This window comes from Phyllobates terribilis, unplaced genomic scaffold (genome assembly GCF_046119375.1).
Source record: "Phyllobates terribilis strain yellow unplaced genomic scaffold, ASM4611937v1 Scaffold_251__1_contigs__length_2838608, whole genome shotgun sequence".
NCBI lineage: Eukaryota > Metazoa > Chordata > Amphibia > Anura > Dendrobatidae > Phyllobates > Phyllobates terribilis.
Genome location: NW_027363011.1, coordinates 1,237,901 through 1,252,232, shown reverse-complemented (window position 1 = coordinate 1,252,232; position 14,332 = coordinate 1,237,901). Strand labels below are relative to the sequence as shown.

Sequence of the window (14,332 nt, the reverse complement as noted above, 5' to 3'; positions counted from 1 at the left end):
ACAGGCTGCTAAGAATATCATTCCTCGTCACTGGAAAAGTACTTCTCCACCTACTCTGGAGGAGTGGTTCTGTGAAATAGCCCTTCTAAATAGGATGGAACATTTGATTGCCCGATCCCCCACTGGTTGTGATAGATACTGTGAGACTTGGAGAGACTGTATTGAACTCCAGGAATCCGATGCCTACCGTCTTACATAAGAATGATGTGACCCACCCTTTCCTCTGGTGTGTTTCCTCTCTGTCCGGATTGTGCTCCGCAGTGGTTCGTGCCTGGCTGCACTATGTATGGTTTCCATTGAATTTTAGTAACTTCATCATTGTAATACTGATGGCCTAAAATGTTCCCTGCCTTCCTTCTTCTTCCTATAACTTGATGTTTTATTGGACGTTATACTTATATTCTATGATATACTGATATTGTCCTGGTTATTCTTTTTTTTTTTTTTTTTTTTGTAATTGAAAATTATTTAACCTTTCAATAAAAATAGAATTTTGAAAAAGGCTTCTCCCCTGTGTGACTTCTCTGATGTTTATTAAGAGTTGCTTTCCGTGTAAAATATTTCCCACATTCTGAACATGAAAAAGGCTTCTCCTCTGTACGAGTTCTCTGGTGTATAACAAGACCGTATTTCTGTTTAAAATGTTTACCACATTCTGAACATGAAAAAGGCTTCTCCCCTGTGTGACTTCTCTGATGTTTATTAAGAGTTGCTTTCCGTGTAAAATATTTCCCACATTCTGAACATGAAAAAGGCTTCTCCTCTGTATGAGTTATCTGGTGTATAACAAGACCGTATTTCTGTTTAAAAGGTTTACCACATTCTGAACATGAAAAAGGCTTCTCCCCTGTGTGAGTTCTGTGGTGTTTAACAAGATTGCATTTCTGTTCAAAATGTTTACCACATTCTGAACATGAAAAAGGCTTCACCCCTGTGTGAGTTCTGTGGTGTTTAACAAGACTTGATTTCTGGTTAAAACGTTTCCCACATTCTGAACATGAAAAAGGCTTCTCCCCTGTGTGACTTCTCTGGTGCCTAACAAAGTTTGATTTGTGGTTAAAACATTTCTCACATTCTGAACATGAAAAAGGCTTCTTCCCAGTGTGAATTCTCTGGTGAATAACTAAATCTGATTTTTGGTAAAAACATTTCTCACATTCTGAACATGAAAATGGCTTCTCCCCTGTGTGAATTCTCTGGTGACTAACTAAATATGATTTCTGGTAAAAACATTTCTCACATTCTGAACATGAAAATGGCTTCTCCCCTGTGCGAGTTTTCTGGTGCTTAACAACATTGGATTTTTTTGTAAAACATTTCCCACATTCTGAACATGAAAAAGGCTTCTCCCCTGTGTGAGTTCCCTGGTGTCTAACAAGATCTGATTTCTTGTTAAAATATTTCCCACACTTGGAACAAGAAAATCTATTCTCGGCTGTATGAATTTTTTGATGTTTAGGAAAAGATTTTTCGAGAGGAAAACTATTTCCATATTCTAAAAATGTCTTCTTTGCTTTAGGAGCAGTTTGTTTTTTAATGCTTAATTTGTGACTATGATTTTCCTTAGTAGTCGGTAATGAATCAGAAGGCAGGACCTGTTTCAAAGGATCAGGTGACAGATCTTTGCTGTGAAGGGATGATGGTATATCTGGAGTAATGGCATTCACTTTAATTGTATCCTGTGGGATCTCAAGATCTTCTGATTTAAAAATTGAAGATGTCAGCTGTCCCTCTGATCTCCAGGTACAGTCATCTGCTAAGATAAAAATCTTGAATTTTATATTCTTTTAAATTTCTACTTAAGCTGTCTATAATAATGGCAAGTTATGTAAATATATTGAATTAATTATTCACCAAGACACTGACATTTCACAATCTAATAGAAAACCTCATAGGATGAACCAGTAGAGCGTGGTGTTCAACTGTTTGTTCATTCTGTCTCCCAAATATGGAATAAAAAGCCACCAAGTTATGTAGGCAACAATAATACCAATAAAAACTTCTACTCATCTCACAAACAACAAGCCCCACTCAGGTCCATCGTCTGTAAATGGAAAAAAATCACAGTTACCGGTAACAGGATTGATAGCACCACCTGAGAGACGGTATCCGCCCACCAAGGACAGGAAATCTGCTGAATAAAAAAGGCGGTACCTCTCCTCAGCATCAGTTTTGTTTTAGAGCATGAGAGGACCTCCAGACAGTATGTTAGTACACACCTACCACCAATAAAACATTTCTCACTATACACCCATATATAGAGAACACCATAAGTGATCAAAAAAGGACGGGGCATATAAGGGTGCTGTCATGGGCTCTGTAAAATCCCATTACCGGTAGGTAACTATGATTTTTTTCCCCTTCTCCTATGACAGCACCACCTGAGAGATTTATATAGAACAGACACCTTAGGGATGGATCACCGCTTGCAACACCTTTCTCCCAAAGGATAGATCAGCAGATGAAGAAAGATCAAGCCGGTAATGGTTATAGAAGGTAGAAGGAGATTACCATGTTGCTGCCTTACATATATGTTATCAATGGACACTTCCGCCTTCTCAGCCCAGGAGGCTGCACCAGCTCTGTGGAATGGCCCTTCAGGTTCTCTGAAACTGACACATCACTAGGGGAATATGCTAAGCTAACGGCGTCCCTGATCCATCTAGCTATAGTTCCCCTTGTAACTTTAAGTCCCTTACTAGCTTCCTGGAAGGAGACAAATAAGGCATCACTTCTCCTCCAAGGCCTTGTTACCTCCAAATACTGAACCAAAACCAATCTAACATTTAGAGTTTGAAGCCTCTGTTCCTTTAAATCTTTGGGGTTAGGATACAATTATTTAATCTGTCCAATTACTTTTGGTCCCTTTAAAAACAGGGTGGCACATGTTAAGCAGCTGAAAGTCCTAAACCCTTCATCCAATTTTAATGTGGATACCCTTAAATGAAAGCTGAAAGTCTGAACTTCAACTGCATCTGAATTGTTTTGTTTAAAATTCATTGTGGTAATGTCTAGAACCAAAATTAGAAAAATGTTGTCTCTGTCCAAATATATATGGACCTGATACAACCAAAGAACTCTCTGTGATAGGTTCTCCCGATCCAGCCACCATGCGATTGAGATGATGGCTGTATTGGAAAGTGTCATCTTCCTGTCCAAGTGTCCCCTGAGTCTAGGGACATAATTCTGTTTTTCTTGTCTTCCGGTAGCAGACAAGTCTATCCCTCTGAGTCCAAGATAAGCCCTAAAAAAAGACGGAACCTTCCGAGGCTCCAGGCTTGACTTCTCAAGATTCAGTATCCATAAAAGATTGATCAGGCTGGCTCTGACTCTTGTCAATGCTCTCTTGATCTGCATACTACCAGGAAGTCGTCAAGGTAAGGGACAACTAGAGTATCTTGTTCTCTCAATGCGCCATTACCTCCAGAATGATCTTCGTAAAGATTCCTGGAGCTATGGAGAGGCCGAAGGGCAGAGCTGTGAACTGAAATTGCCTCACACCATTGATGATATACACAGCTACTCTCAGATACTGCTGGTATCCTGTATGGATTGGGACGTGGTAATAGGCGTCCTTCAAATCGAGGACACTCATATAACAACCCGGGAATAACACCTTTATGGCTGATATTATACAGTACAGACCAAAAGTTTGGACACACCTTCTCATTTAAAGATTTTTCTGTATTTTCATGACTATGAAAATTGTGCATTCACACTGAAGGCATCAAAACTATGAATTAACACATGCGGAATTATATACTTAACAAAAAAGTGTGAAACAACTGAAAATATGTCTTATCTTCTAGGTTCTTCAAAGTAGGCACCTTTTGCTTTGATGACTGCTTTACACACTCTTGGCATTCTCTTGATGAGCTTCAAGTGGTAGTCACCGGAAATGGTCTTCCAACAATCTTGAATTAACACATGTGTTAATTCATAGTTTTGATGCCTTCAGTGTGAATGTACAATTTTCATAGTCATGAAAATACAGAAAAATCTTTAAATGAGAAGGTGTGTCCAAACTTTTGGTCTGTACTGTAGATTCCATCTTGAAGGGTCTGTAGATTAGAAAGTTGTTTAGGCCCTTCAAGTTGATTTAGGCCCTTCAAGCCGTCCGGTTTCTTTATCAGAAACAGGGGCGAATAGAATCCTTTCCCCTGCTCGCTTATTAGTCTCTATTAGAACCTTCTTTTCCACTAGGTTTACTATCTCTTGCTCCAGGGCTGTTTGCTCTCCCGGCCTCCTGGGAGACGAAATCCTGAAGGTCTGCAGGGGAATGGATCTGAATTCCAGTCTCAGTCCTGTCTTTATAATCCCTAATATCCAGGCACTGTATGTAATTTTTTCCCAGGTAGGCAGGAAGTGGAACAGTCTTCCTCCTACCTGGGGAGGCCCATCACTTAGGGGTTTTTCTGTTCTCAGAGGAAGGGCCTCCGAACATGAAGCCTCCACTCCTTGTCTTTCTATCTGCCCTGGTCTCTGGAAAGTTTACCTATGCTATACTTCCTTTTACAAAAGGAAGTCTTGTACTGAGGCATCAACACACTGGAAAACCTGTGTTTCTTATCTGCGGCTTTATCCAGTATGTCATCCAGAGCTTTGCCAAAAAGAAACTCCCCTTCACACGGATTGAACACAGTTTCATCTTAGACTGTACATCACCTGACAAGCTCTTGAGCCACAGAGCTCTGCGAGCTGCGTTGGATAAATTCGCTGATCTGGCGGCCAGCCTTACTGAATCTGCCGACGCGTCCGCGAGGAAGGCAGCCGCCCCCTGCATTAGCGGAACACTGGCCAGGATTTTTTCCCTTGGAATGTCCCCTTTAATCTGGTCTTCTAGCTGCTGCAACCAGACCATCATTGACCTGGCTGTGCAAGTGGCTGCGACTGCCGGTTTCAATGCTCCCGCTGGTCACTCCCAGGTTTGTTTTAATAAGGTTTCCGCTTTTTTATCAAGAGGATCCTTGAAAGCTCCTAAATCCTCAAACGGCAGGGTGGATTTTTTTTTTTAGAGAATTTTGACACGGTCACGTCAATTTTTGGGGTTTGATCTCACCTGGTTGATTCTTCTTCCTCAAACGGGTATCTTCTCTTTGAAGGTGATGGTAACTGCCCTCTCCTATCAGGTCTTTTCCATTCCCTGTCGATGAACAATCGTCTCATTGACGGGGAATGTGCGCCTCTTCTTCTGATCCAGACCCCCAAACATGATGTCCTGAACAGTCCTAGAGGTCTTGGTATCGGCTATGCCCATAGTTGTTCTGATGGCTTTACTCAGCTTATCTGTATTTTGCGCTGGAAAACACAGCCTACCTCCTGTATCGCTATCTGAGGAAGATGATGATGATGAGGATAACGAGTAGGTAGGAGAGGAAATAGACTTCCCCTTGCCCTGGAATACTACAGATTCCTCTGAGTCTGATGTATGACGTTTCAGCGTCCTACTCTTTTTACGTGTAGCCAATGTCTTTAGGGAGTCCCTAACCTCCATCTGGATTAAAGATTTTAAATCCATAGCAAAATTAGGTGTTTCCTCTGATATGGTTTCTTGGATACAACTCGAGCAAAGCTTTTTAGTATAAGTGCTGGGAAAATTAACACCGCACAGCGCATACTCCTTGTTATTCCTCTCGGCACTAGACTTTTTGGGTTTTTCCTAGTAGAAAAAATATGGTGAACTTTCACGTAGATCACTCACTACTCTGCCGTTCAGGGTACCGGAGATTGAGGCTGGATCAATTCATATGATTGCTCCTGGCTGGAGGTTGTGGACTCGCAACCTGCCCTGCTCCTCTGGCTGGTCTTGCTGCTGCTTGTCCGACTGCCACTGCTGCGGCCTTGATGATGGAGCTGCTGAGGCTGCTTTGGTGGTTTCTGCTGCTGCTGATCTGGTGATCGCACCCTACTAAAGCTGGAAGCATATTGCTGGAAGCTGCCAGATACAGCCTTGTTCTCCTCTGGTTCAGTCCTCTGTGATCAGCTCCCGGCTTGTGTATTTGTTTCTGCTGGAACCCCGGCCCGTTTACTGGCTACTCTTGTGTCTTCTGATTTTGTATGTTCTCTACTCTCCTGGTTCTGACCCGGCTACCTGACTATTTTTCTTCCCATCTCACACTATAGAACAGCAGGTAACACCGTGGCCCAAGCCTAGGGGTCTCTGTGTAACTCCAGATCCATGTAGAAGGGTTAAAGAATAATGAGCAAAGCAATCCCTGGGATCTGGAAAACAGAGTAGATAGTGCCAAACCTGTTCGTGGTGGCCATCTTTTGAGCTGCCAAGTGACCACGATACATTGTGTCTGCAAACTAATCCACCAAGATCAGCATTCAAACAGCTAAATGGCGCTCCTTCCCTTCTTAACCTGCCATGTGCCCAGACAAAAGTGTACAACCGTATATAGGGTATTGCCAGGTTAAAGAGAAGTTGGAAAATAATTTGTATGGTCCATTCATTTCCTATTATCCTTTGTGAAGAATTCCAAAATTATTCCCGCATAAAGAGACACACATCAGATTTGAAAAAATGGGGCCTGATTAGAAACACAAATGTGTCTGCGGGAAGAGGTTAAATCAGAGTATGTTGAGCACTAACTACTGTAGTCAAAAACTGACTATAGACAAGAACACATCTACTGAAATGATCAAACGCAACAGTCTCCATCAAAAAATGACTAATGGAGTTTGGCCAGAAAGACTGGACCTTGGCTTGTAGGGACCATATGAGAACATTCAGCAGCACAGAAGGGAGAGAAGGTAGATTCATCCAATAAGATATCAAGGTTCTAGGAAGCCAACAGCATCATTACCCTCCGCTTTCTCTTACAGGCCCATCATAATATTTTTCTTCAAGTGATTTTCTAACTTGTCAGCACATTCTACGTACGCTGTCATTTGGCTTTGTAGTTAATAATAATAATCTTTTTATTTATTTATTTTTTGTAGTTTACAGATCTGGGCAGGTAACGGTCAGCGTCTCCTAATTCCAGGGGGTAGGTGGATTGCCGAGGTTGTAAATTCTATAGAAAAGGCCTTTCAATGTCCAAAATGATTTGAACAGTTTTGGGTGGAAGAGAATGTTGTGGTCTAGCGGCAAAATGGTGATCACACGATTGTGATATGGCTGGACAACACCACCGATAAAGCACAGCCGGTGACTGAGAAGAATCTGTGACTTCTCAGCATTTAGTGGTTACTACTCACCTGGGTAGTCATATGTAGGAATCTCCTCTTTACTCCACTCATCACCCCTCACATATGTCTCTGTAGTATTAATATGGGTCAGATCTTCACCCTGAAACAAATATTGTAAAAGTCACAGACAGATGGAGAAGTCACATCTATGATCAGCTCTAATCCGGCCATCTCCACCGTTCTCATTACAATAGTCTATAATATAATGCTGCAAGCATCCCTCTGTCTGAATCCTTTATAGACTGCGCATGCTCCAGACAGAATCACTCATGGAGCCGTTACAGGTAAGAGGAGTGTATGGCGCCGGAGATCGCGGTATGCGTAGGCACTGAACGCATACCGCAATCTCAGGCGCCATACTTACATACTTACCTGACCGGGAGGAGCGTTGCCGCGGTGCCTCTCTTTGCCGGAGACCGGGGCAGGAGTGAGGTGTCGGATAGGCGCATGCGCATATCGCTATCCGGCGCCATTGTACTGAAGACACATTTGCAGTGTGTCTTCAGCAAAATGGCGCCGGACAGCGTGGTGCTCCGGCGCCGCACTCCTCCCTCGACCTCCGGCAGAACAGGACACCGCAGCGCTGTAGCACAGAGAAGAAAGGTGAGTATAACTGTTTATTTTTTTGTATGTGTGTACAGTGTGAAAGGGATGCGGGGGCCACACATACCAGGATTGGGGGGCCACACATACCAGGATTGGGGGCGAGGGGGCCACGCATACCAGGATTGTGGGGTGAGGGGATCATGCATACCAGGATGAGGGGTACCACACAACAGGATTGGGGGGTGAGGGGACCATGCATACTAGGATTGGGGGGTCAGGGGACCATGCATACCAGGATTGGAGGGGTGTGGGAACCATGCATACCCAGGATTGGGGGGTGTGGGAACCATGCATACCCAGGATTGGGGGGTGAGGGGACCATGCATACCAGAATAGGGATGTAAGGGGTACCATACATACCAGAATAGGAATGCGGGGTACCATACATACCAGGATAGGGATGAGGGGTACCATGTATTCCAGGATTGGGGATGAGGGGTACCATGTATACCAGGATTGGGGATGAGGGGTACCATGTATACCAGGATTGGGGTCGAGGGGCCCATGCATACCAGGATAGGGATGAGGAGTGCCATGCATACCAGGATGGGGATGAGGGGTGCCATGCATACCAGGATGTGGGTGAGGGGCCCATACATACCAGGATGAGGGATAATATACATACCAGGATAGGGATGAGGGATGTGATACCACACATACCAGGATTGGGGATGAGGGGTGCCACGCATACCAGGATTGGGGATGAGGGGTGCCACGCATACCAGGATTGGGGATGAGGGGTGCCATGCATACCAGGATTGGGGATGAGGGGTGCCATGCATACCAGGATTGGGGGTGAGGGGTGCCATGCATACCAGGATTGGGGGTGAGGGGTGCCATGCATACCAGGATAGGATGGTGGGGACAGGAGGGGGGCAGCACATACCAGCATGGGAGACCATATACCAATAAAAATGCTCGCCACCCGGGCGTAGAATGGGTTCAATAGCTAGTATAAAACATATAATACTGGTGGATAAAACAAGACTGAGCACAAGACCTTCACAGCTGTCTACACATCATAGGGGAGATCTCATGACACCTTCTCTCCATCTACCTGAGGATCCTGAGGAACATTGGGATCTTCTTGTTTACAGTCCTGTGGAAGAAGAGAACGGGGACATCTCTCTGGTGTTGTCCTCTTACTGGATAGATCTGGAGGAAACACATACAGAGACTGAATTCATTCTTTACATACAGATAATTATAGGCCGTGAGTATAGAGTCCTGTCTACTACCTGGTGATGTGAGAGGCTGGGGAACCTCCATCATGACGTCTTTGTACAGATCTTTGTGTCCTTCTAAATACGCCCACTCCTCCATGGAAAAATAGACAGCGACATCCTGACATCTTATAGGAACCTGACACATACAATGATACCGTCATCCCCCCGATCCCTTCATAGCGTTACTGTATAATGTCTCAGCATTCCCAGCAGTGTCACCTCTCCAGACAGAAGCTCAATCATCTTGTAGGTAAGTTCTATGATCTTCTGGTCATTGATGTCCTCATGTATCAGGGGGTGAGGTGGAGGCCCTGTGATTGGGCTCAGGGGTCTTTCCCATTGCTCAGACACAGAGGCCTGACGGCGCTCTCTAGAGGTCTTCTTCACTACTGTATAATCCTGGTTATGGAGAGACACATTAATAAATCTCACTACAGACATTTCCAGAGTCCTCACCTCTCCAGTTCTGTCCATCTGTTATTCCCATAGATAAGAATGATGTAATGTGACATCATCAGAATCTCTCACCTCTCCAGTAAGCCGGAAGAGGATCTCTAGGGAATGGTGTAATATCCGCTCTGCCATCTTGTCTCTGTCCATATCCATCTTTGATGGGTCAATAAGAATAACTCTCTTATATAGAAAATCTTCACTGAGAGGATCCGATATTGTAGGTACCTGAATGAGAAGATGATGTAACATCATAAAAATCCTGTGTAATAATACAATTATTGGAGATAATAAAGGGAAATGTGGTGGGCCACTGGGGAGGCGCCAGATGTTGCAGAAGGGCCAGCTGGGGTATGTAGTCTCAAAGGCAACAGGTAATGATGTCACAGTAGTTGAAGTGGGTCGCTGGACCCCTAAACACTTCCCTAGTGTCCATAACAATTGTCAAAAGCAGGAGGTGGCACTTGTGGATGGTATAGGACCTCCAGGGGGCACTCCTGTAGTTGTGGTGTCTGGGTGCAAGTTTGGAGTGCCCGTGATGTTTGTGCAATCACAAGCAGCCAGACACAGAGGTGAACTTGCAAACATAACAATTTTACTGAAGGAGGTAACGGGGTACAGTCTCTCAAAGGCAACGTTTACAGTACTTTGTGCATATGAAAGTAATGGTTCTCTCCTCATGAGACAAGCGAGGTTATGGCCTCTCAGGGCGGCTGGAGCAGAGTTCTCTTCACTTGCTGGTAGAGGAAATGCTATGCGCAGTCCAAGAAATATTACACTGATGGAGGGACCTTCACAGATTGGCTCTCCGTGGAAACACACTAAAGTGTGGGTGTGCTCACAGTTTTTAGCCCACCGTTCCCTTTTGCAGGGGGTAGGTTTAAAAAAGTCGATGGTGTGGCAGCCATGTGGATCTCGTCCCGGCTAGAAGCAAACAGGATAACCAGCGTGCAGGAGAGCACACGAACAGCGTTATCTCTCCTGACTGGAAGAGGCTTGTCTTTCTGTGAAGGAGATTATGTGGAGAAAAATGTCCCCCCAGCGTGGACTGGCATGGAAACTCTTCTGTGAGAAATAGTGTCTGTCTCCTGTATCTTCATTAGACAGCTTGGCACTGAACGCATACCGCGATCTCCAGCGCCATACTTACCTGACCGGGAGGAGCGTTGCCGCAGCGCCTCTCTTCGCCGGAGACCAGGGCAGGAGTGAGGCGTCGGATCGGCGCATGCGCATAGCGCTATCCGGCGCCATTTTACTGAAGACACATTTGCAGTGTGTCTTCAGCAAAATGGCGCCGGACAGCACGGTTCTCCGGCACCGCACTCCTCCCCCGGCTTCCAGCAGAACAGGACGCAGCAGCGCTGTAGCACAGAGAGGAAAGGTGAGTGTAACGGTTTATTTTTTTTTATGTGTGTACAGTGAGAAAGGGATGACGGGGCAACACATACCAGGATTGGGGGGTGAGGGGGCCACGCATACCAGGATTGTGGGGTGAGGGGATCATGCATACCAGGATTGGGGCGGTGAGGGGACCATGCATACCAGGATTGGGGGGTGAGGGGTACCACACATACCAGGATTGGAGGGGTGAGGGGACCATGCATACCAGGATTGGAGGGGTGAGGGGACCATGCATACCAGGATTGGAGGGGTGAGGGGACCATGCATACCAGGATTGGAGGGGTGAGGGGACCATGCATACCAGGATTGGGGGATGAGGGGAACATGCATACCAGGATTGGGGGATGAGGGGAACATGCATACCAGGATTGGGGGATGAGGGGAACATGCATACCAGAATAGGGATGTGAGGTACCATACATACCAGGATAGGAATGCGGGGTACCATACATACCAGGATGAGGGGAACCATACATGCCAGGATAGGGATGAGGGGTACCATGTATACCAGGATTGGGGATGAGGGGCCCATGCATACCAGGATTGGGGATGAGGGGCCCATGCATACCAGGATTGGGGATGAGGGGCCCATGCATACCAGGATTGGGGATGAGGGGCCCATGCATACCAGGATTGGGGATGAGGGGCCCATGCATACCAGGATAGGGATGAGGAGTGCCATGCATACCAGAATAGGGATGAGGATGAGGGGTGCCATGCATACCAGGATGTGGGTGAAGGGCCCATACATACCAAGATGAGGGATAGCATACATACCAGGATAGGGATGAGGGATGGGGTACCACACATACCAGGATTGGGGATGAGGGGTGCCACGCATACCAGGATTGGGGATTACGGGTGCCACGCATACCAGGATTGGGGATGACGGGTGCCACGCATACCAGGATTGGGGATGACGGGTGAAATGCATACCAGGATAGGATGGTGGGGACAGGATAGGGGCAGCACAAATACCAGGAGGGGGGGCAACACATACCAGCATGGGAGACCATATACCAATAAAAATGCTCACCATCTGGGCGTAGAATGGGTTCAATAGCTAGTATAAAACATATAATATTGGTGGATAAAACAAGACTGAGCACAAGACCTTCACAGCCGTCTACACATCATAGGGGAGATCTCATGATACCTTCTCTCCATCTACCTGATGATCCTGAGGAACATAGGGATCTTCTTGTTTACAGTCCTGTGGAAGAAGAGAATGGGGACATCTCTCTGGTGTTGTCCTCTTACTGGATAGATCTGTAGGAAACACATAAGGGACTGGATTCATTCTTTACATACAGATACTTATAGGCCGTGTGTATTTTGTCCTGTTTATTACCTGGTGATGTGAGGGTCTGGGGAACCTCCATCATGACGTCCTTGTACAGATCTTTGTGTCCTTCTAAATACTCCCACTCCTCCATGGAGAAATAGACGGCGACATTCTGACACCTTACAGGAACCTGACACATACAATGATACCGTCATCCCCCAATCCCTTCACAGCGTTACTGTATAATGTCCCAGCATTCCCAGCAGTGTCACCTCTCCAGTCAGCAGCTCAATCATCTTGTAGGTGAGTTCTAGGATCTTCTGGTCATTGATGTTCTCATGTATCAGGGGGTGAGGGGGAGGTCCTGTGATTGGGCTCAGGGGTCTTCCCCATCCCTCAGACACAGGGTCCTGACAGCGCTCACTAGAGGTCTTCTTCACTACTGTGTAATCCTGGTTATGGAGAGACACATTAATAAATCTCATTACAGACATTTCCAGAGTCCTCACCTCTCCAGTTCTGTCCATCTTTTATTCCCATAGATAAGAATGATGTAATGTGACGTCATCAGAATCTCTCACCTCTCCAGTAAGCCGGAAGAGGATCTCTAGGGTGAGGTGTAATATCCTCTCCGCCATCTTGTCTCTGTCCATATCCATCTTTGATTGGTAAATAAAGAAAATTCTCTTATATAGAAGATCTTCACTGAGAGGATCCGATATTGTAGAGACCTGAATGAGAAGATGATGAGCCATTGTAACATCATAAAAATCCAATACAATTACTGGAGATAATAAGGGGAAATGTGGTGGGCCACTGGGGAGGCCCCAGATGTTGCAGAAGGGCCAGCTGGGGTATGTAGTCTCAAAGGCAGCAGATAATCATGTCACAGTAGTTGAAGTGGGTCTCTGGACCCCTAAACACTTCCTTAGTGTCCACAACAATTGTCGGAAGGTGGCACTTGTGGATAGTATAGGACCCCCAGGGGGCACGCCTGTAGTTGTGGTGTCTGGGTGCAAGTTTGGAGTCCCCGTGAAGTTTGTGCAATCACAAGCAGCCAAACATGCAGGTGAACTTGTAAACATGACAATTTTACTGAAGGAGGTAACGGGGTACAGTCTCTCAAAGGCAAAGTTTACAGTATTTTGTGCATATGAAAGTAATGTTTCTCTCCTCATGAGACAAGCGAGGTTATGGCCTCTCAGGGCGGCTGGAGCAGAGTTCTCTTCTCTTGCTGGTAGAGGAAATGCTATGCGCAGTCCAAGAAATATTACACTGATGGAGGGACCTTCACAGATTGGCTCTCCATGGAAACCCACTAAAGTCTGGGTGTGTCACAGTTTTTAGCCCACCATTGCCTTTCGCAGGGGGTAGTCGATGGTGTGGCAGTCACGTGGATCTGGCCCCGGCTAGAAGCAAACAGGATAACCAGCGTGCAGGAGAGCACACGAACAGCGTTATCTCTCCTGACCGGAAGACGCTTGTCTTTCTGTGAAGGAGATTATGTGGAGAAAAATGTCCCCCCAGCGTGGACTGGCATGGAAACTCTTCTGTGAGAAATAGTGTCTGTCTCCTGTATCTTCATTAGGCAGCTTGAACCCCCCACTACTGATTTGTACCAGTGCTCAGTCAGTGTGCGAGCCCTGAGCTGGGAGACTCCTCAGGGCAGCTTATTGTGAGGAGAATAATCACTTACCTTTCATATACACACACATTGGCCAGTAGATGGCAGGAAAGTCCAATTTACAATGCAATGTATTATATCTCCTAACTCACAGTGCCCACACTGGAACAAGTCTACTATCACACTACAACTGTCTCATTTAGCAGCAGTAGAACGGGTACCGCGATGCCACAGAAACATATGAGGAGATATATTATTTTATAGTACCATATTTTTCGGACTATAAGATGCACCTAGGTTTTAGAGGAAGAAAATATAAAAAAAAATTTAAGCAAAAAATGTGTTGACATTGCTGACACTGGTATAGGGGTAATGTCCCCCAATTCTAACAATATCCCCCATCTTGGTTTATATGCCCCCCTTCCTTTTATACGTGACCCCCATCCCCATCCTGGTATGCCTGGCATCCCTCCATCCTGGTATGCATGGCACCCCTCCATCCTGGTATGCATGGCACCCCTCCATCCCTATCCTGGCATGCATGGC

At 45.7% G+C, this 14,332-nt stretch overlaps 1 protein-coding gene across 1 annotated transcript; it reads right to left on the bottom strand.

Annotated features, from left to right (window-relative positions):
• Nucleotides 1–418: 418 nt before the first annotated feature.
• On the bottom strand, nucleotides 419–12,917 carry LOC141218926 (uncharacterized). The gene is made up of 13 exons (XM_073665981.1): nucleotides 12,744–12,917; nucleotides 12,435–12,614; nucleotides 12,229–12,352; nucleotides 12,049–12,146; nucleotides 9,555–9,704; nucleotides 9,246–9,425; nucleotides 9,039–9,162; nucleotides 8,858–8,955; nucleotides 7,204–7,294; nucleotides 5,060–5,143; nucleotides 4,496–4,621; nucleotides 3,422–3,543; nucleotides 419–1,769 (listed from the first exon to the last, which is right to left on the bottom strand). Exons 1-13 carry the CDS (start codon nucleotides 12,915–12,917, stop codon nucleotides 477–479), a joined length of 2,844 nt encoding a protein of 947 aa, XP_073522082.1. The 3' UTR covers nucleotides 419–476.
• Nucleotides 12,918–14,332: the final 1,415 nt, after the last annotated feature.